The sequence below is a fragment of the Phragmites australis genome, chromosome 9, assembly GCF_958298935.1.
Source record: "Phragmites australis chromosome 9, lpPhrAust1.1, whole genome shotgun sequence".
NCBI lineage: Eukaryota > Viridiplantae > Streptophyta > Magnoliopsida > Poales > Poaceae > Phragmites > Phragmites australis.
Window position 1 is genome coordinate 4446889 of NC_084929.1, and position 23070 is coordinate 4469958.

At 41.7% G+C, this 23070-nt stretch overlaps 3 protein-coding genes and 1 pseudogene across 9 annotated transcripts in view; 2 read left to right on the forward strand and 2 right to left on the reverse strand.

Moving 5' to 3' along the window:
- LOC133928480 (uncharacterized) overlaps positions 1-23070 on the forward strand; it is a 31251-nt gene that overhangs the window by 1876 nt on the left and 6305 nt on the right. For 3 of the 7 annotated variants that reach the window (XR_009911450.1, XR_009911451.1, XR_009911453.1), the window contains exons 5-10: positions 587-703; positions 838-929; positions 1138-1204; positions 1312-1385; positions 1482-1573; positions 1867-1968. Coding sequence is in view for 2 of the 7 variants with exons in the window: in XM_062374818.1 (XP_062230802.1) it covers positions 587-703; positions 838-929; positions 1138-1204; positions 1312-1385; positions 1482-1573; positions 1867-1913 (489 nt within the window). In the remaining 5 variants the exon portion in view is untranslated. Of the gene's footprint in view, positions 1-586; positions 704-837; positions 930-1137; positions 1205-1311; positions 1386-1481; positions 1574-1824; positions 2723-23070 lie in introns of those variants that run through there. The other 4 variants (XR_009911452.1, XM_062374819.1, XM_062374818.1 and 1 more) reach the window with 4 other exon arrangements.
- Positions 7386-8330, forward strand: LOC133929760 (uncharacterized; annotated as a pseudogene).
- LOC133929647 (replication protein A 70 kDa DNA-binding subunit B-like) lies at positions 11740-12723 on the reverse strand. The gene is made up of 4 exons (XM_062376440.1): positions 12453-12723; positions 12270-12369; positions 12077-12198; positions 11740-11822 (listed from the first exon to the last, which is right to left on the reverse strand). Exons 1-4 carry the CDS (start codon positions 12721-12723, stop codon positions 11740-11742), a joined length of 576 nt encoding a protein of 191 aa, XP_062232424.1.
- LOC133929648 (uncharacterized) lies at positions 12778-22815 on the reverse strand. Its single transcript, XM_062376441.1, has 9 exons — positions 22563-22815; positions 22317-22400; positions 21392-21478; positions 20967-21035; positions 19952-20884; positions 18578-19854; positions 16715-18466; positions 14667-14897; positions 12778-12993 (listed from the first exon to the last, which is right to left on the reverse strand). Exons 1-9 carry the CDS (start codon positions 22813-22815, stop codon positions 12778-12780), a joined length of 4902 nt encoding a protein of 1633 aa, XP_062232425.1.

Below are 23070 nucleotides of genomic sequence, written 5' to 3' on the forward strand. Positions count from 1 at the left end.
GTGATATAGTATTATCTGCTTTTGATATAAAATCTCCAAGGCTAGTACTTGATGATTCTCAATGTGTGGTGATATCTTTGAAAGGATGAAACCTAGTCAAGCTGCTGCAGTTCAGTTATTTCTATTGATATATTTCCACCATTTGTCTTAACTGATTGACTGGCTCTTTTTGTACTTATATTTGCAATGCAAGTTGATAAGCTTGGTATTATTTTAAGATTCAAATTATTTAATCAGTCACCCTCTTGTTGGAAATTCCGTTAAAATCGTTTTGTAGGAAAAAAATATCCTGGACTTAGGCCAGTACCACTTCTGCTGGAAACTTCGAAAAATAACCCTTGCAGTTGTTAACTGGGACTCAAATTTAAACTGCCAGTTATCATGTGGAACCAGAAATTAAAAATTGAACAGAAAATTTAAATGTAAATTTAGAAAAGATCGGCTAACTTTCTAAATGCTATTTGCAACCAGGATTTGTGTAAACCATCAGTTACCGGTGGGATTTGAATCCTAGCAGAGAAAAGTGATTGCAGTTCATACAGTGGTTTAAAGCTTTCTTGTTGCACTTGTTTTTGGTAATTTGCAGATTCAGTGTGGCCTTAGAGGTAGTCTTGGACCACCTTGCAATGCAGTTGGTTTTGTAGATCGAGTTTTGCTCGGTGAAAATCACCTGTACAAGAACCTAATCTACAAAAGGACTAAGGTATTTATTCAAGAAGCAGACTGATGTTCCTCTTTCCTTCACTTGAATATCATATATTTAGTACTATAACAGGACAGAAGTTTGATAATACTATACCCAGACAATCAAATTTCTTTGTTCATTTCATCCTGTAGGAATGCAGTACCAATTCTCCTGATCATGGACCACTTCCTCCAAATGCACCAGACTGGTGGCTGGCTCCATTTGATCCTGAGGGTTTGTTAAGGTAGTTACATATACCTTGTTATCGTCAGCTGATCCATTCAATAAATGTACAGGCTTGTGTAAAAAGAAAATTACAACCTATTCAAACCAGACTTTGGTCCGTTGCCCCGACTAATGTTAACCAAATCTCAACTTCTCTATAGATGACCATTCACATATCATGCAGGTAAATCAGAACATAACATGAACATCCCTTTTTTGTTTTGCAGTACACTGATGGCTGCAGTGACTTGCTTTGTTGGTCTGCATTTTGGACATGTGTTAATTCATTGCAAGGTATACCACTTTCCAAACCATATGCTTATCTGTAGGAATCGTTGAATATTTAACAAAATGTAATTGTAAAAAATGACATTCCCATACGAACATTGCTTCTGCTGCAGCGAATGCTATTATGGCTGCTAGCTTCGACAGTGTTGACTGTCTCTGGGTTTTTGGTTTTTACTACAATTATTAGGTAATTACGCATTTTGGAAGAATGTGTCATGCATAAGTTCATGATTTTAAACAGTCCTTCCGTTCTGGGTCTGAGACATGCATGTGTTGGTTTTAGGCATGCCTTTAAGCAAGCCTTTGTATACAGTGAGTTACATGCTACTCACTGGTGGAGCATCTGGATTCCTGTTGTTACTGCTATACTACACAGTAAGTTTTTTATGCTTTGGGTCCCACATCTCAATTTTGTTTGTTACATTATGAGTGTTCAACCATTTCTGGATACTATACTGAAGAACAGTATGTTGTTCGTGATATCATTTTCTTAATCCTTGTTTCCTTTTCGATTATTTCTTGTACCTGCGTTAGTATGTAAAAAGTGTATGCATCGTATTGCAACAAACTAGATTATTATGAATGGGATTCAATGCATTGTGCTACAGAGCCTTTGTTTGGTGCAGGTTGATGTTATTCATATTAAGTAGCCCTTTATACTATTCCAGTGGATGGGCATGAATGCACTTCTAGTCTACGTTCTGACTGCTTGTGAGCTGTTCACTACGCATATCCAGGGCTTTTATTGGCGGTCACCCGAGAACAACCTGGTAAGTGTCTTCTGTGTTGCCTCATTTGTGATGTATTCTCACATTTACACCAATTTAGTACGCAAATCCAACTTTAGCAGGAGTGATTATCTTATGTTGTTGGTTATACCCTTGTTTCAAGAAAAAGAAAAATCTGCCAAATATATTACTGTTTCTCAAGGGGAACCTTGGCCTTTGTCATCCTAGAGATAGTCTTTTGGTGCTTGGCCTGTGGCTTCCTCCACATGAAAGGCATATACTTGAAACTGTAGAACCAATGATCTACATACCGTGATCCACCTTCCCTGTAAATATTGGTGTAGCATCTCTACAGCGCACTTCGTAACACAGAGAGAGCTGGCAGGTAAGTACTGCTGCCATGTCTGCTGCCAACACGAGGTCAATACTGAAAGATGGATCCCCTGCACAGCGTTTCATTGTAAATGTGATGCTGAGTCGGAACCATGGGTGTTTTGGTTGATTTTAGCAGTTTGCCCCCATGACCTCTTCCACCTCCAAATAGCAACTTCTCACTAGAAGTTGGGAGTAGCGTTGCTGAGCAGTTTCTCTTGTACCAAAAATTTGTGAAACAACAGTGCTGTTGCTAAATTCAGGTTCTGAATTGCATATGGTTTGTCTCTAGCCAGTACTCCCTGGTTCTGAAACAACCTGCTGGTTCTGAAAAAAAAAAACAAGGTGTGGATGCCTGTGTAACACCCAGGACCACCACAAGCCTAGAGTGTTACCAAACTAACCTACAAGCCTGTTGAACTTTTTTAAAAAACTAGTTGAGGGCCCGTGCATTGCAACGGAAGATAAATTGCACAAGGTAGCATCAAGTATTACGGGTAGATGTTTACGGTAACCTATTACAATTATAGATAACCAAAGTTATGAGCAAAAACTTAGTTAAAGAGAAAAATTAAACGGTACAATAGTCATAAGCAAAAATAATAGCACAACTAATCTTTCATTCCGAAACGATGCACTATCTGATGCGTTTAACTAATTCTTGTACAACTTCAGGGATGTTGCCTTTTGATTCATTCCTATTGTATTTCAGCAGGTCAACCAAGAACTTCTTTCTAAGTTCACGCACATCCTGTAATCGTATTATATTTCATTGTAATTGTCAAAAAAGTGCATAACCAGATGTCCAATTGCTTAATGTAAACAACAATTCTGTTGAGAACACTCACAGTGCAAATCGGTGGTTGTAGTTGTTTACCGTTCCACGCGCGCATGAAGTTAATAACAAAAACCCCCGAGTCGAACCTGCAGAAGAAAAAATTGTTACATATACGTTGATAGTCTAATTGATATAACCGATGTTGTAAGAAATTTACCAATCCTTTGTCTTTGGAACACAATTTGGTAGTATCCGACACCAATCACATATGTCGTCATTCCACGGGGGGTTTGCTACTTCTAAAGCTAGATTCAATTTATTGGAAATTTTGAGAGTTCTCAATAGATAGAAGCATATGAGTTCATGTCCTTTAAAAAAATCCGGTATAGGCTGTGGGTCCAATACCGATACACTTCTAGCCTCCATATCGAATGCAAATAGTATGAAATGCCCATGTTGACATATCAGTAATAGAATCTGTAAACAACAGTCACTATTGTTAGGAGAAATTAAACCACGACACAAATAAACAACGAAACAAAACATATCAACTTGCACTGTGAAATATTGTACACCATCCCAGGCCACGTATCAAATGTTTTTGCCAACAACTGGACATCAAGCTTCCTTTTATATTTTGGATGTCGTCCGAAGTCACACTACAACTATGATAAATAAGAAAGCTCGTAAGATTATGTGCAAATATGATGATTACATGAATATATTATATCGTACCCAGAACTGAAGGTCCATGTAGTGATATTGGGTGTCCATTAACAAGTTGATCTCGTCGCAAGCGAACATCCTCACACCCATGTTGAAACAATCCTTGTCCATAGGCTTTTGCACATCCATTATTTCCTGTATCTTTTTTAGGCTTAAACTAATCGGTTGAGGCTCATAGCTCCGAATCCATTCTTTCCTACAAAACAATGTATTGCATTATGTGCAATAACAAATAAAAATAATGTATATAAACAATACATATTATATGGAATTAGATAGACGTACTCCAAAGTTTCAGCATGGTCTATAGACATGATAAATTTGCAAAGCTCGCCTACTAACTCAGATGCATTTGTCGGCATGGTGACAATAGGAAGAGCACATAGTAACGATTGATCTTCCATCTGATGTGATGTCTTCAAAAATTTGCCATACTTGGCAGGACTCTCTACCATTACAGCATCATCTGAACTTTTTTCTTCTTCGCTGTCATGTTTGGAATATGAATGTTCTTTCCTCGTGTTTAGTTTGGAGTCCAACAAAATTGCTCCTAGTTTTAGTCTGAAATTCATCATATCACGCTACAAAATTGTAATTGAAATTAATCGGATATCTAAATATAATATAAATATTTAAACATGTCGCAAACCTTTATGATCTAGCTTAAAATACCTGAGTCACACTATCAGATAGTTTATCTCCTGTCCAATATTCCATGAAGTTTAGCATGAACAGACCACAAGAGACGCTACAGTATTGCAGAAACTTCATTTAGTTATTTATTTAATTTAATCAATCAATGAAAGGTAATTATTTCAGCAAGCAATGATGTTTTAGTATACCTGTCAGTTTGTATTGCCTCTGAGAATTTCTCTATAACAGGCCATGTTCCAACCCTGAGGTCTTGCCACTTGTGGTCTTTAAACTCTTTCAACTATGATACAATATTTTATTTGTTTCTCCAATCCTCTTATCTGTTAAATAGAAATAGTAGAATCAAAGGTAGATAATAACCAAAAAAGACTAATATTATATTAATAACAAAAAAGTCTTATTATATTATAATGAAAGAAGAGAAAAGAAAACAAAAAACAAAACAAAAGAAGAGGCTCTGCTATGTAGTCTTTTGTTAATATTGGAAATCGAGAATTTGTTAATGCTGTGCTTGGAATTGGAATTGGGTAGGTAAGAGCCATGTAGCAACTGTTCGGGTACAAGTTTTTATGTGAAGAGAAGATGTCCATTTTTCAGGCTTGGGAGATCAGTTGGATCAATTTGGTCACAGCTATCCTGGAAAAAGAAACTGTTCTTCCTACACGTAAAAAAATGGACCGTTCTCGTCAAAGAAATGGTATAATTTCTCCAATTTTTCAAGATACTTGAATGAATTCCATCAGTACTTAGTATTCAAGAACCGTGCCTTTTCTTGTGTACATTGCTCTATTTCCTTGAACATCACACATGGAGAAGTTATATAAATACTCACAGTAAGAGTGAGGTCGTTGCGGTCCATTGTAGGCCCTAGTAAGTCGAGAATATGTATCTCACACTTTTGGGCGTTCACAACTGCTAGGTGCCAATGGCATCGTGTGATGTTAATTAGAATGAATACCTAAAGCACATATTTGTCGTAAGCATTAGTCACAGATATATTAACATAAAATTGATAGATATGGTGTCGATCATTACCATATCATGCTCCAGATAATTATCCACCCTTTTTTGATGGTGTCATGCCTAGAATCTATTTTATCCATCGTAAGCTCGCCATCACGCTTTAGAATGCTAGAAATGTAAGTATTCTCTAGGAAGACTTTTGCACCAGCCCTATAATATAGATGCTCTTCAGTCCTTATACAATGAATATATGTGCTTATGACCTATAGTTACAAGTTAAAAATATGATTAAATTATAGGACCGTGTTATATAACTGATTTATGCATGTGTACTTACTTCATCATTTAAGAATTCGTTAGGCTGTAGAAGGCATTCGAAATAGAACTTGTCTACAAATGCATCGTCGATGTCCACAAGCATTCTATTTTCAGTAATGATTTGATGGATTCGACAATGGTAATATCTTCTTCAGTACAAATATAATCTGTAACAAAATAGATGAATAAGAGACTAATATAGCTAAAGAGAAAGAATAACAAACGTAGTGAAAATATGTACCTTGCGGTGTAATTCTAGTTATATGCGTCTTCTTTGGTTTGTTATACCGTGATATAACTTTTGATAGTGTACAGCTTAATGTGTTCTGGCTCCTTTCCAACATCTGAATGTCGGGACTTATACCAGTTGATTCTTTTTGATCCTCAAAATAATCCATCTATGACACACATGCATGTAGAAGGCAATCAATCTCTACCACCTGACATGCAAATATGTAAAAATTCGTTGCATGATTTTTTTATAGAATGAATAAGTTAGGCACACATGTTATCATGGAGCACTGATGCATGCTTAAACAACAAACAAAAACCACAAGACAAGAGCAAGACTACTCTTATTGGGATGAGCAGTACAAGAATCATAAAAAGAATTCCAAAACAGTCAGCAAAGCTAGAAAAAATATTGTACGAAATTCTAGAAACCCCTCGCTTTTTGCAAACCAAAACCAAGCATCCAAAACGTTTCTTACTTTGGCTCAGAGTATTTTATTCGATTCTATGCACCACAGACTTTCCTGGCTGCATGTCTCACATGCATATGGCATACGAACAATTTCGTACCAAAAATTGCCGTACTAATGGCGAACGCTTCGTTGTAGAAAGCTCGATAATTCGGGTTTACAACCAAATAAGCCATTAGTACCACTAATACCCAATGTATTATTTGATTTATGCACACTGTATGTATGGTACGTAATAATAATTAAAGAAAACAACCAATGAATGGCATAGTAATTCAAGCAAACATCTGATGAATGGTTTGGCAGTTCATCTGATAAAAAATCTATCATTTAATTTACACAAGTAACCATCAAGCCCACATATACATACTCAACATCTGATTTCAAAATTCCAGACCTTACATTCAGCATACAAATAGGTGACCATATGCACATTTAGAATAGATCGAAAGTTTCAAAAAGAGGTTAAAGTACGTAGCACGACTTATGCATGGTCGCTACTGACAACGAAGATGCAGTTTGACACCGTGATCTAATCAAAAAACACTAACTAATATATTCTATTTATTCCTTGATTAACAAACACTCAAACAGCCGAACTAATGTTGAAACTCACCAAAACGTCGTCGAAGATCTACTTCGTGCTCCCAGGACGTCAGCGTCTGATCCCCGACGAACTTTGGCAATGGAGGAAAATAGTAAATTTTCTCGGCTTTGGCTTGTGCTCCCTGCCGTGCGGTGTGCGCCGCCACCGTGTGCCGTCAATCCATCGTGCGTCCGTCCGCGTATATATATATGAGAATACAAACGTTTTCCATCCATCCGTCCGCGCAGGATAATACATGCTTTCCTTCCGTCCGTCGTTCTGCGCTCCCCCGCCAAAACTGGGCTGAGTAGCATGTAGACGTCCCAGCCCGGCCCATTCTACCAGCCGCCGCTTCTCGCAAACACCAATGAACGTGCAGCCTCATTCGCCTCCACCTTCCTCTCTCCCAAACCCGCGCCCCCAGCACCCGACCGATTCCCCCATGGCGTCCCACCTCGACGAGGGCCTCGTCGGCGAGCGCGGCAAGCGCAAGCGCCGGGAGGAAGATGCCAAGGAGGCCATCACTGCTGGTGACTCAATGGACCTCGACGCCGACATGCCCCGGCCGTCGAAGCTCCGTGCCGTCCCTGTCTGACCCATCGAGGCGGCCGGCCTCCTTCAGGCAGCCAACCTACCACGGCATCATCACGGGGCGCGTGTCGGGCCGCTGCTGGAAGGAGCCCCGCACCCGGCGCGCCTCGGCCGTGGTGGCGTTGCGGAAGCCGATCCCGTTGGAGGAGCGCACCCGGGAGAAATCGCTGAAGCGCGCCTACCAGGCCCGCGTCCCGGAGCTCAAGCAACTCAATGTCGCCAAGTCCAAGAAGCGCAAGCAGCTCAAGTTGTCCTCGACGAGCTCCTCGGTGGCAAGAAGTCCGAGGCCAGCCGACGCATGCAGGTGCCCGGACTCTAGAGCTGAATCTGACGGGCTGATTTTATCTTTTTATGCTTTACATTGTTCAACAAGGATTTTGTACTGCTTTTAATTAAGTATGCATTCTAAGTGTTCAATTGGATCATAATATTATGGCATATTAAATTATGAGAGTTGTGATGGGAGATTTTACTGATACATTGCTAAAGTTGGTGCACACTGAACGTCTCGGATTCCTGACCTTTGTACCCAGCTTCATGTGGTTTCTTGCTCTTGATCAATGTTAGATTACATGTTCCAGTTTGTGTGTTGCAAAGGCTGGTGGGTATCAGCCTGAATACAATCTAATTGATTGAATGTGGGCTGAACAAAAGGTTTGTGAGGAAAGTGAAAGGTTGCGACAGCAGGAGCGAGAGCAAATTGCAGAGAAGCATAAGCGTGACATGGTAAAGTTCTATGCAATGTTATATGACTGGTATTCGTATGCCATAATTACACACATTTTTAATTGATGTGTTTGCATTGTAAGTCATAATTATTTAATCCTTTTTCGTAGTAGTAATTATTTAATCTTTGGATGCTCTTGTTTAGATGCTTCGCGCTCATATAGCTGCTAGGGCAGAAGAAAAGAGGTTGGAGCTGTAGTACATTATGTGAACTCAGCATCATAAAAAGCTGTCCAATTTCTTAAGGTAACTTTACTGCTTCGCATATTTCTTCATTTTTACTGAAATCCACAATTGGGATCCTTATTTTCTTCAGTTGAGTTTTGCATACTTGGTAACATTGAGAACCGGGAAGAGTCAGCTATGGCTTTATCAACGGATCCGGACACTGATGAGAGGAATCAGATGGTACCAACCCTTCTCATCTCACTGCTTTGTCGGTCTGTTGTACTGCGACAATCATTACATGCTTGATATTTATAGAACTATTCATATTTAGTTTTTGGAGGTTTCTGAGGTGTTTAAAGAATTGTTTGAGTTTGCAACCTACAGGCTTTGATATTTCAATATCATAAATGCCCTGAACGAATTTTAGGCATTAAGGTTCCCTTGCAAAAATAATATGGGTGGTGCATTAGATAAATCCTAGCATGCACCGGTACAATTTCCCCTCAATCTTTGATGAACCATTGCATACACAGTGAAAGTAGTATTATTTAGGCAATTGTTGATTAAGCTTCAAAGTGTCAACCTCTACCAGCTTCAAAGTCCATATTTTCTACCCCAAGATAAATCCTAGCATGCACCGATACAATTTCCCCTCAATCTAATTAAATCGGTACTGTCACACAGTCATTCATTTCAGAAACTGACCTTGTTTTTGTGGTTGCTGTGATATCCTCTTCTTCCAAACTGTGAGCCTTTTCCTATTGTCGGGTCTGCAGTTCAAGAGTATAAGAGATCAACATCAGCATGCATTTTGAAAGATCAAGCTCAAGAGATTATTTAAGTTTGACCAGAAAGCATGGTGCAAACATGCAAAATTGCGTGAGAGTGGGCGTAACAGTGCAAGTACCTTAGTAAGAACTAAAGCAAAGGGGGAAAAATCATGCACAATTGCACACATAACACGGCACTGATCTGAGTCTCACACACAACCTCACTTGCACAATTGGGGATGGAAGGTACAATTCGGCGAACTAAAAGCCAAAAAACTTGCAGCTTCAGGTAAAAAAATTTCAAACTGATCAAAGTTGACATACAATAGCTCTGATCAGAGTTAATCAATAGGTGATAAAAACAGCTCTGATCAGTTTGAAAAAATCGGAATTGATATACATGACCAGCATGTTTCAGAAATTTTAGGACATTTATAACACTGCAATCACATGTGGATGTAGATTTCGGAACATTTGAGGTTGACTTGTGTCATCAGATTGCATATTTCAGTTGACACATGGTTGCCTTCTCTCATCAGATTTTGCATATTTCAGAATAATCAGATTTGGCATCAGAAAATACTAAACAGAATAATCAGAGCAACTACTAAATTGCAATACAGTCAAATTATATCAGTCAGTGGTGCAAACAACCTGTAAAAAATAAGAAAATACTAAACAGATATAAAGGAAATCAACAACAACAAAAATACAAGTGTAATGATACTTGTTTTAAATGGTTGTGAGGTAAGAAAATACTAAACAGATGACCAATTGCAAATACAATATCTTACAAAATGTAAACCAATGCTAGCTCTTTACTTCCTTGTGGGTTCAGAGGTCCTAATGCTTCAAGGACACAACATTGGTGATGTTCAGTGACTATCCAAGGTTGATCGGCCAATGCCTTTTGACATTAAATTTGTTTCCATTTTGTAGTTTGTACTCCAAAAATTCAGTTATCTCTGAACATACTGCTTTATCAAGATTTGATGCAACTTCATCAAAAAATCAGTATGCAACCTCAAAAGGCATCAGACCAAACAAAGGCAATTCGTAAAAAAAAAAAATCATATAGACAATTTGAGTGCAATCAGTATGCAAGCATGCTGCATGGCAGGTTTCGATGTGCTCATCAGGGTTGTCTGTCTATCCCAGATTCTATTACTCCATCGTCTATTTGTCTTGCAAGTGGAGACTATGATTGACATAGTTGAGCCAATTACGGTTAGAATTTTTGTACTTCAGTTGAGTTTTGCATACTTGAGTTTTGCATACTCTCATAATTTCTTTGCATGCTTTACAGAGCTTCCTGGAGGGTTAGTGGTTAGGGAGTACATAGTTGGAGATGCAAGCTACCCTCTACTTCCCTGGCTCATGACCCCATACCGAGGACAGGGTCTCCCGGCGGCCATAGCGGAATTCAACAAGTGGCACACGGCAGCGACGACGGTGGTGCAGAGCGCATTGGCGATGCTCAAGGGGAGGTGGCTTGTTATTCAGGGAGAGCTGTGGCGCATTGGCGATGCTACTATATGGACTTTATAACAGTTTCAAATTTGTAAATATGTTTAATACTGAAATGAAGATTGCTTGATAGCTAGAGGGCAAGCAACTCGTGTATGTAGTAGTACCATGAATACTTTCGCTGTAGTCTGCAAGTGCTCTCTAACTGAACATTATATGCCCACTGACAATAGTTGTCATACTTTGTTGGTGTAACCTGCACCCAGTATGCCCATCATGGCATTGAGATTTTGCTCCAGGCAAACACTGCTCATTTAAACTGCAGGATAAAGATTCAAGTAGGTAGGATTGCGGGAGCTCAGGGATAAACAATGTCAAGCAGCAGGAACTTAAACAGTGCAAATATTGTTAGGAAATGGTAATTTTCCTCCAAAACCTCATATACCCATATAATATGAACATGTCATCTAGGGAAGGTTGCATGTGCCGCATTTTCATGGCGGCTCTAATCAGTCCTACTTGTTAAGCTTTTTATGCATTCGTTACCCAAGAACATTCAGATTGCATATTGCTCACTTCGCCAAAAAAAGATACTCAGTACATCATGTCAATCGATCTTTCTCTTGTGTGAATGTTAACCATGCCCAGTCATTGCATCATCAATTCATGATTATGTAAATATTAAGTCCAGAGACCTAATTCATTTGTCATGAACTTGTACAAAGGTTGAAATGCTACAAGATACAAATAAAGAATTTCTTAAGCAGCAAGACTATTTGGAACTTAATATATATGTTCATTGACACGAAGTTCCCATATGCTTTCTCAATAAAAAAGAATGACTAAAGATTTCAGCGTCTACCGTCACAACTTAAACTTTGCTACAAATCATCTTCCCCTGACCTCATCTTTGACAATCTACACTACTTTATTGAGTACTGGTTCTGCACCATGTACAAGATCGACGCTTAAATAAAACATAGTCCTATTATGCTAAGACTCCAGTTCTGCAACATGACCATAGTTCATCTTCTTTGACTCATGGAGAGGGTGGCCCGCTGAGCTCATTATTGATCCTACACAATTGTTTGCAAGTAATAATTAATATAGCACATCGACCAAATAATAATATAGCTGCAATCAAACTTCAATTACCTTCGTCGTAATTCATGTGCAACTGCGATATCCGGATCAAAGTAGACCCTACAAAAATCCGTAGTGTGCAGGCTACGGTCTAATTTATTGAAGACAGAATAACAATGTATATTAGGTAAATTTATTATCGCGTTTTTGATAAGGAATAGAATAATGCATGCACTTACGGACTTACCATCGCGCTTTGCATTCAACATCATGGCCACAACAATAGCACGGTCCTCTGCAATTTTCTCCCAGGTACTTAGATTACTAGTCACTAACTTGTCCCATACAACTAACTTCACAATATTATAGCTGCAAAAACAATTACGATTTCAGAATCTCACTATTTTAGAATACAAATGTAAGAACTTTGAATTAGATACCTGCTGTGCATTAGAACAATATTTCTCAGTGGGACCTTTCGATTGTAGAAACTGTACTTGTGCCCCATAGAACTCACATACATAACCATGCCAATGACATCTAGCATTTGAACAGGAAAAAATTAATAGGACTTTTGTTAAAAATAACATTTGAAAGATGTAAAAAGAAACTGAAGCACTTACCAACATACATATCATTATCCAGAGTGAACTGCCAAACTTTGTCAAAAGGCATAAACGGTGGAAATAATGGGATAAATTGCTCGTTCACATTTCTTATCTCATTAAGTGCTGTCACTGATGTGAAACGACACACAAAGTGACTATCTGCAAACATGTAGTCTTGATTTTTCATAACTGGTTTTGCGGACATCCGCCACACATAATATACCCGTCCCTCTACAAGTAATGGCTCAAAACGATCCACCTCGTCATCATATATGACAGCTGCCATTTTCTTACCCTAAAGAAGTAGATAGATTGTGACAATCTAACTTTGATTAAAATATTATTTATTGCAGCTGAAATTAAATGTGTGCATAAGTACTACCTTCTCATCCAGTAACACCATGCTAAGCCTCTTCCTGCCAACAGCAAACCTCTCCGCATGGAATTTGTGGTACACCCGGACACACATACTCCACGTGGTGTAAGGATGCACGTCCTCGAGCGTTGGGACCCGTGGCGCTTCAACTCTCTTACGCTTAAATGGCCTCATCCTAACCTGAAAGAACAAATGAGCATCACAAGTAAAGCAAATAATTCCCTGTGTAACAGAAAATGCATAAGTAACAGCGAGTTCTATGGGGGCACAGTATAGTCTTTGATCTTTGTATTTGGTTTTTCAAGTTTCATCAGTGCAACACAGAACATGCATAAAGTGAGTTCATATCATGGGATCAAATAGGGACCAGCTTCATTCAATCCTACTCTAATTGCTCCCTCAGACCATTGAGTCACCCAAAGAGGATACACAGGCAATCCTACGCTAAAGTGGAACAAAATTATAAAGGAGCTAGATATAAGTTTCATTAACCTGAGCAACACAATGGACATCCAATTCTAGAACAATGGGATTGTTACACTTACACAACCTTGTTATACTGTAGACCACAAAGAACAGTGGTTGCACAATAACAGACTCTATTTTGTGTTTCATTTTTCATTAGCCCTAGCCATAAGTTGATCATCATCTGTTTTCATTTTTTTGCAATATAAATATGACTCTGCAGCATGTGAAATTGAGGTACCACATTCAAATAAAAATCTGGAACAAATTAATGTAGCTGCAAATGTGGCAACAGATAGATCAGTTCATAATATGGCAATTATGTAGTTTATAGGTGCAAAAACACTGTAACCACATTTATAACTTACGCATTGAAACTGTTTCTAATGTATTTGTAAAATAGTAGAATAAGATTCTGTTTTAACCATTAACATCAGTAAACAGTGAAATGAAGAAATAACCAAAAACACATCCAAGTACCTAGCCAATCATTCAATTTGCACCTTCAAGTATTTTAGGTTGCACAGTACTGGTCTGTATTTTCGTTTTTTCCTTTTTTTTTGTGTTGACCATTGGCATAACTTGTTAGATGAGGAAGACTGCTCTGCAATACAGCTCTAAGGGCTTGTTAGATGAGGAAGACTGCTCTGCAGCTCTCACACTTGGTTCAAACTTGAATTTGAGAACTTGGTTCAAGTCCTGACCTCAGGTTGACAATGAAATTGACAGGAACAAAGGTTGGACTTTGGTGTGCTCAAGCAACAGTGCAATTTCAAGGGTGATAGTTAGGCGTGTCCTAACACAAGCACACCTCCATTTGAGATTGATAAAGTTTACCCAACCATGTCTTTAGTTAATCAACCAGAAATGCCCGGTGTGAGGAAACATATTTTGCTAATATTTTACTTGTTAATGTGTAAAGGATTGCACGACAGGAGTTAGCATGTATCTAATACGGGTACGAAGAAGAATCATTCTCAGTAAACCAAACAGGTAAAAGTGAATAGCCTCAAACCAAAGCTACACACAATTTCAGGTTAATATCAGAAAACTAAATATAGAAATATATCAAAATCAAGGTAGAACAAAAGAAATTGCTTTAGCATAGATTTGCTTTCGAAGGGGGAAAGAAGCGCCTTACCTCAGTGTCACCTCTTTCGTCGTTGTCGTCGTCACTTGGAGATGGAAAGAAACAAGCAGCGAAATTCTTATAGGGGGCACGGAGGAGCCCGAGGGCGGGGCTAGCGGTGTTTTCGGCAGTGTTGTTGGCGGGCTAACCTCCATGGGCCCATGATGGGGTGCCGGGCGGGGCACGGAGAAGGCGGAGGGATAGGGGGCGCGGAGGAGCCAGAGGGGGGGGGGGCTGGCGGTGTTTCCGGCAGGCTAACCTCCATGGGCCCATGAAGGGGCGCCAGGAGGGGGGCGCGAAGAGACGGAGGGCTGGAGGGGGGAGCACGGAGAAGCCGGGGGCGGAGGGAGGGAGGGGGGAGCGCGGAGAAGCGGAGGGCATTGTGCAGGGCGATGGGGGCCCACGATGGGGCGTCGGGGGCGCGCAAAGAAGGCGGCCGGGGGCGGTGCTGGCGGCGGCGGGTTGAGCGGACGAGCGGGACTGGATTTGGCTCCAGATAAAATGGGGATTCGGTTGAGGATTCAGTCTTTATCTCAATTGATAGCTTCTAGATGGTTTTGCCTCGTACTGGAGTTGGATTGCAAAGGGTTGGAGGTAGGAGATGAGTTCTGCGCCTGAAAGGAAAAGGCAACGTGAGATGTGCTTTGGTCTGGACCTCAGCCCAATAGAGAGAGCAAGGGCCTGCTGCCCAGGTGGAAAGGGGAATGGTCTAAGAAAGTCTGGAATCAGCCCAAATAATGCGTCTCAATCTGAAATTCTCTTTTTTTGGCCTTTCTTTATCCTTTTATGTTTGCTGCCAATGACCGTTCTTGTTACATGGAATGTACCAATGACCGATCTTGTTGTTACAGGGAATATCGCAGCAGCAGAGTGTTTACAGGGAATGCGAATCGGCTTCGAGAACACGTGACTCGAGGATACCATTGATGGAGCACGAAATGAGATGAAAACGAATTGAACCAAGTACATAAATTGTATCAAATGAACCAGGTACATGGAAAAAGATAACTATCATAAACTCCTCTAAAAAAGATAACTATCATAAATAAACTGTATCAAATGAACCAGGTACATGGTAAAAAATAAGAGGCAAGAGATTTCTACGGACAATGCTCTCCCAGAGGACCTCTCCCGCACATGGAGGTGGGTCATGTTAGATTACATGAGTACAAATTGTACCATCGTACAGACAGACAAATCAGCAAACAATTCTCTGTTTGCTGTTTCAGGGAGCCAACTGGTGCTCCAATAGATACTTCAAATCTTCAATGTTGAATTCTGCATGGCCATTATGGGAGGAATGAAGCACAATCAGGGTTCCCACTGGGAACCTGAACTCTGATTCCTAAGCTTTCATTAGTCTTGAGCAGGCAGTGGAGTATGTCCATCGACTGTCACCTAACAGTGGAGTATATATTATGAATTCCCTTTAAGTAAAATGAAATGGTTGGTGGGGAACAGGGTTCTGAAAACAAGAGACATCATAAGAATGAGGATTTCAAGAGTAACAGCAAATTCAATCAAGGTCATATAGGAGGCAAAGTATTTGACATTATATAAGTATCCGATTCTACATTGATTCTATTCTAAGCTAATGGATCATCAACTGAATGCTAACATTATACAATGTCTGGCATTTACCTTTTCCGCTAAGCCAGTATCAGAACTTGTCAAACATAAACTATCCTAAAGAAATTAATACATGGATAGATGGGTGCTTGTATGGAGTCCAACTTATGGGCGTGGGCCATATATCTTGACCTGTCGGATATGAGTGTCCCTCCTATTCAAGTGATTAGACAAAACCGCAATTTGGAGCATAAATGTATGAATGAATGTTTCTCTACAGAGACATGCCAAGAAAGATAGTTATGACAAAACAGCAATTTGGAGCATAAATGTATGAATGAATGTTTCTCTGCGGAGACATGCCAAGGAGATAGTTATGCAACGGTCTGCATCACATCAACAAAATTCAGTAGTATTCCTAAGATATTAAAATGGTAAACTTCTTCAACCTTTAGGTGAAATATTGTAACTATTTACAAAAGGAAATCGTTATGTTAGACATTAGTTAACCTAAGCTCTACAGAGTACCAGAAAAGGAAAGAATACCTCACCTATGCCGTAAGGACCTCTCTATAGACGATGTTCTTCGTGTATGTCCCACTTTGCTTTGAGCACTTTTTTTTTTTTATCATCAGCTGGGACGACGAGGATCCTGATGTTCGCTCTGGCGGTGGCTCTAGATAGTGCGACATATAATTGATCGTGAGAGAACACCGACTCGGGCAGGTAAATGCTGACATTGGGGATGGTTTGCCCTTGTGCCTTGTTGACTGTCATGGCGAAGCTGAGCCTGATAGGAAACTGCTTCCTCTTAAACTGGAAAGGGAACATCTCATCATCAGAGGGGCACAGGGGGATCCGAGGCAGAAAAACCCTCTTTCCAGCATGCTGCCCCAGCACAATCTCTGCATCTATTGCATTTCTCTGGAACCCCCGGACCACCAGCCTCTTCACATTGCAAAGTCCATTCGCGGGGTCAATGTTCCTAAGTAATATGATAGGACAGTTCATCTTGAGCTTTAGAACGTGTGGAGGTAGCCCGTTCGGTGTCAGCGAGTTAAGAAACTCAGGGGGGTAGTAGTTATGGGGATCGTCTTCTGCACGATCAAAGCTATGATATACCACCTCCTCCCCTCGGAAGCAACCGATCATCTTCATACTAATTTGGTCCACACAATCGTTCCGTGTGGACAAGATGGCTCTCGAGGTGATGTAGTTTGGATCCGACATATTATCATCAAGCATTGGAAAAACGTTATCTATCAGTTTATCGAGGTTCGTGTCCTCCCCTGTATACGACACGCATATGTCTCTAGGAAGATGTACTTCGCCATCACCATTGGCCTCCTCAGTGCCACCACCGATGCGCAGTAGGTACTTCGCAAACCACGGGTCGCTATGTGCCCTCATGTTGCGTACAAGTTTTAGGTGACGCATGCAATTCCATAGGTATGACCTACGCAGCAACGCATCAATTATCTGAGCCCTTGATCCCTTTCGGACAACAGGGACGACCTGCCTGAAATCTCCACCAAACACAACCGTCTTCCCACCGAACGACACTTCTGGTCGGCTCATTATGTCACGCATGCTGTTGTCCAGCGCCTCCACCGCATGTCTCTTAGTCATGGAGGCTTCGTCCCAAATAATGAGTGAAGTCGCCCGCAGAAGCTTGGCAATCCCACTCTGTTTTGTGAAGCTACAGAACGCACCATCGTCAACATTAAGTGGTATCTTGAAGCGTGAGTGCGCGGTTCTTCCTCCATGCATTATGGAAGCTGCAACACTAGGCGTAGCTGTTGCCACGGCAATCTTCTCCTGCCCGCGTATCGTTGCAAGCAATGCCTTGTACAAAAAAGTCTTCCCTGTCCCTCCTGGTCCATCCACGAAAAACACGCCGCCCTCGTCACTGTCAATAGCAGATAGAATCTCATCGTAGGCGGCCCTCTGCTCGGCGTTGAGGGAGTCCGACAAAGTTGCGTGCTCATGGTCAATCTCGATCGTGGACTCCTCAAAGATCTCCCTGGGCACACCGTTTGCCGTGTCATGTGCCTCGTTGATCTCAGGGAGAGGGAATGACCGTATATCTTTACCCATTGATTGTAGCATATTTCTAATATCTATTAAAACCATTTGTTGGACCGCGAGTGTGCATGGATTGATGCGACGATAGTCTTCCGACATTGCCTCCTGGTGCTTGTTCCAGAGTCCACGCACGTCGCTGGGCTCACAAAATACCGATATTGTTGCAAAGAGCCTTCGGAGAGATGGTGGCATTTGGAACAACTCGGCTTCCGTAAGACACTCGTCCAATATGTTGTCTGCCTCAATCAGGCCCCTTCTCTCTGCAGCTTCACGAAAGGTAGGTAGGATCTCACCATCAACCATCCTTAGGTTAGCAAAGGAGGTGGCGCCAGTCACGTGGTTTAGGAGAACCCATAGGTAGTAGCGTTCCCCCTCGGCTGGATGAGCTGACACGATTCTACCAACCTGTCCGCCTTCTCATCTCCTTCGTTGCCAGAAATTTTTATTTTTACCTTTCTGCCAAGTATACCGCTCGGGAAAATCCCGATACAAGATACCCCGAGCATGCTCATGTACTCTGTTCGCCTCGAAATACTCTGTTAGCATTGACTTCTCAGCATCTTCTCGATTGAGCACTTCTTGGATATCTTGGCCCTCTTGAAACGAAACCATGTGCATATTCGGGAGATGAAGTTGTAGTTGCATCACAGGTGGTGAGTTCTTGCTCAGGTCAAAGCCGTATATCCTCCACAAGGCTTCCGGAGGGGTCACCCATCTCGCGTCCCTATACTGCCTGATCTCATCGATGTTGCCGTTGCTGTCAGCCTCGTTCACAGTCACAGACGCTCGGTCGTGGCCCTTGTATATGTACTTGAATAGGTATTTAACCGCTTTTATACTCGAGCATACCTCAACATTGATGTGGCAGTTGAACAGTCGTAGTAGGTAAGGGTTGTATGGGATGACCCACCTATTGTCTAGCTCGTGTTTTCGAACCATTGCATGCCGGCCATCATCACGTCTCCTATACACCGGGTAGGAGTCTTTGCCTTGTAAGGTAGTCACGTAGAAAGGTCGTGGATAATGATTCTTGCATGTGGGACGGTCCTTCGTGCATGGGCAATCGCGGTTCAGCACACCGCAAGGGCCATGCATCATATGCTTGACGACCATCTTGTATAGCTCTGGGTACTTATGCTTGTCCGGGAGCTCGGCAGAGATGATACAATCATACTGCTCCGGACATGTGAGCTTGTACCGCCCCTGCATGATGAGCAGGAAGTGGGCATGCGGTAGACCCCTCTTCTGGAACTCTACCACATAGACATAGGCCTTCACCTTGCCAAGCATGTGCTTATCAAGCAACTGCTTTTTTAGTTCCTCTAGCTTCACCCTGAAAACACGCACGACGAGATCCGGACGATCCTGCGGTATCTGCCCAGGGTAGAGCACGCGTGTGATCTCATCCCAATTTGGGTTGCATGTCATTGTGAGGAAGATGTCCGGCTTCCCATATTTTTGCACTAAAGCCATAGCATCCAGGTACCGACGCCTCTTATCCCGAGGTCCACCGATAAATGATGTAGCCAGCACGGTCCATTTTCCAACCACGTCCGCTCTACCCTCCCCGGCATGCACGCTGTCCACCAAGCCTTGGTACAAGTCCGCCCTTAACTCCTTCTGATGAGCCCATATGTAGTCCAGCCGTGAGCTTTCGATCCTGATGTATGTGTCGACCGCGAACTGCTGAAAAAGACGCTTGCCAAACAGTATTGGGTTGAATATCCCTGGCCGTATCTGGAATTTGTAGCAGTAGTAATCCCGCACGGACACGCATAGCATGCCATTAGAATCTGCATAGAGCATATGACGTTCAAAGTTAGTGCCGAAACTAAGCGAATACAATGACAACAATTGACGTTGCAAACATCATTTAAACAAAACACTAACTTGGGTCCCCCTGACGAGCCTGACGAGCTGCCCTCACCGCATCCATGGACACACCAACCTTTGGGATATCGGGATGCCAACCGAGTTCACCTCTAGGGAAAAAGAGAGGGTATGACAGAGCATCATAGCATCCATGATACGACCGGATGCCATATATTTGCTTATTCTTCCCCTGTAGGATAACGCTATTCTCGAAGTTCCTTCGCCGTTCGCTTCCCTCGACCCACACAGCGGCCACCTCTGAAGTCGCCGGGACATTATATGTTCTCTGGTCCAACCTATAGTCAAGGTTCAGTGTCACACGGTAGTCCTCGAGGTCCTCAACCTGTCCCATACTCCTGAGGTGTTCAGAGTATGGGTTGCCACGAAGTATGCCAACCAGCATTGCAATGACTTTCTTGTCTTGCTGATACTGCTCTCGGCGGCAGTGGTGATACCGGTGCTCTAGACTGGGATCATCATCATAGAAGTAAAGTTCCAGATGCTTGGGTTCCGAACCATCTCTACCAAACGACCGTATGTTGTGGTACATTTGGCCGTGGGCACGAAACGTATAAATACCACTTTTTTTCATGTCAGTTGTCTTACTGTCAAGGTGACAGTAAAGTGAGGTGAATGAGAAATGACCATTAAAAAATCTTATATTGTCGCAGAAGTGCCTAGCATCAGTATCTGCACTCGACCAGAGCCTCATGAGCTCGGGTGGCGTATCTGGAGTGGACAATCTAATCTTTCCATTCCGGCAGCAGAACCCATTCGTCTCATGCTCAAACTTATTCGCACCGCAATATTTGCAGTTTTCAACAGGCTTCAGCATGTGAGTGGTTGAGGGTACGTTGCTATACACGTGGTCATACGGATCGGGTACGCTGGAGATAGTGGCAGAGGCGTCGTCAGCTTCATCAAATTCGACATCCTCGTCGGTGTCCCCGTCTGAAGTGATTTTTAGCATGCATGTGGAGTTAGATAAGGCTCCACAATATATTGATAGGAGAGGAAACAATGGCGAAAGTACCTTGACCAGCGAACATGTAGCCCTTATCCTCTTCGGAGTCCTCTTCGAATACGATGTCGTCATCATCACCTATCGAAATATCAAGAAAATTACCGTTATCGATAACTGGTGTCTGTGTTGGAGATGCTACGGCGTTGGCAGTTTGAGGGGTTGGAGAGGTATTTTCTGTCAATACAACACGAGTATTGTACATCAGGATCTATATTTTGTATTGGAATCTGGGGAAAGCTGAATACAGGTACGGACATTACCGTTGTTAATGACGATTGATTGTGTTGTTGGCTCTATACCATTGGTGGATTGTAAAATTAAGGTTGGATTTTCTTTCTCCGAGGCAGAAGCTTTCTTGTCCCGTCTAATTGTAAAGCTTTCATTACGACAGGCTAGCAATGCATGCCTTTCTCCGGGTGTTACACGTTGTCTACGTGATATTTGACTGGCATTCATCTCCCGGATCTCCACATCTGGCATCTGCTCCGAACCAGACTGGATGTACACAGGGGAGCCTTTGACTGCAGGAATGGTCCAATCACCAGTGATTACAGATCCAACCGACGGGATATACGTAGGGTTCTCCATTGCGATGGAATCTTGACTTGGAGTGTTACGTCGCAACTGACGGAGAGTGTTTCCTCGATCATACTTTGCCTGCTTCTGCTCAGGTGTCATATTTGCACAACACACCCTCTGACGTGCACGCCTTTCTTTAATTTCCTCCTCACTTAGGGAGTTACGTCGCAATGCGTATTGCACATTTTGATGATCACATCTCTCCTGCCTCTGCTCGGGTGTCATACTCGCATGTCGCGCCCTCTCTCTCACACGCTTTGCTTCGATTTGCTCATTTGTTAACTTTCTCCTATGTGGATTCTCAACAGGGGAAGTAGGGGTAGCAGAATCACCATTGGTTATGGATTCAATTAAATCAGGGGGACATCGTGATTGCCTTCATTCATCTGACATGCTAGTATGATGCGCTGCATCGCGAGGACGCTTCTTTCCTAAATATGGATTCACATGACATCATTAGAAATGTAATAACTTGAAAGCTGACATGTGTCGTATTAGGTGAGAGCGAGGCATATCTGTTAAGTGTGTGTGTCACATTTGTATCATGGATTGGGTTTGAGATGAAGTCACGGTAGCTCATCATTTTTACTACATCTAGCGCTTGTTAAGTAATGGTTAACATAATGTCGACAACCGAGGCTCTATAAGATGTATAGAAGGCATAAATAACCTTTTTAATAGATTGCATAGATATCCTTATCGAACTCTTTGATCTCTGAGAAATTGTGTTATCACACTACCTATGACCTCAAATGATAACTCAATAATTGTTAAATGTACCTGGAATAGGGCAGTTTGGGGTTTGAGTTAAGTCAATGATGCTTCCTTGTCCAAGAATCTCTCCAGATGGTGGTGTGCAGTCACCTGCATGTGTTTCACTTTTATCCATCAGTTAAATCCTAAAACAAATTCTAAAGGATCAAACATATATCATATTGATTAGGGAAGTCATAGTAAAAGAAATATATCCTATCTACTCATATGACACTTGACAAAATAATGTCAGCTGATAACTATTCACAGTACCTGGCAATTGAATAGAGAAATTTGTTGCCTGAGTACTGGTCATGACGCTCTCTTGTCCCTGATTTGGCACATGGACTTTTTGCCTCTCGTACGTATCACTTCTGTGCAACCAATCAGAACTTTCAGCTGGGGCCATGTTTTCCTTGTTGGGTGCGCATTGTAGTCCAACATTTACACTGGCGGCTTCAGCTTTCTTCCTGTGATACGCTTCACGACGCTTTTTTAGTAGTTCATCTTTTTCTTCGACAGACATTTGCGCATACCGGTCCCTTGCCATTTGCCTCTTACGTTCTCTAGGATCTATATTGTTTAGATCATCTGAAAAAGTACAACATTATTTAATTGTGGAGGATCAAACAAGACCTTTAGACAGAAGTTGATTTGAATTACTTGTGCTGGTGGTGTTGGATATGTCTCTGAATGGAGTGCGATCATCAATTTGTTTCGAAGATGCCATCTGCGAGGAAGACAATCAATGATAGGTCCAAACCACAAAGGCAGTGAACAC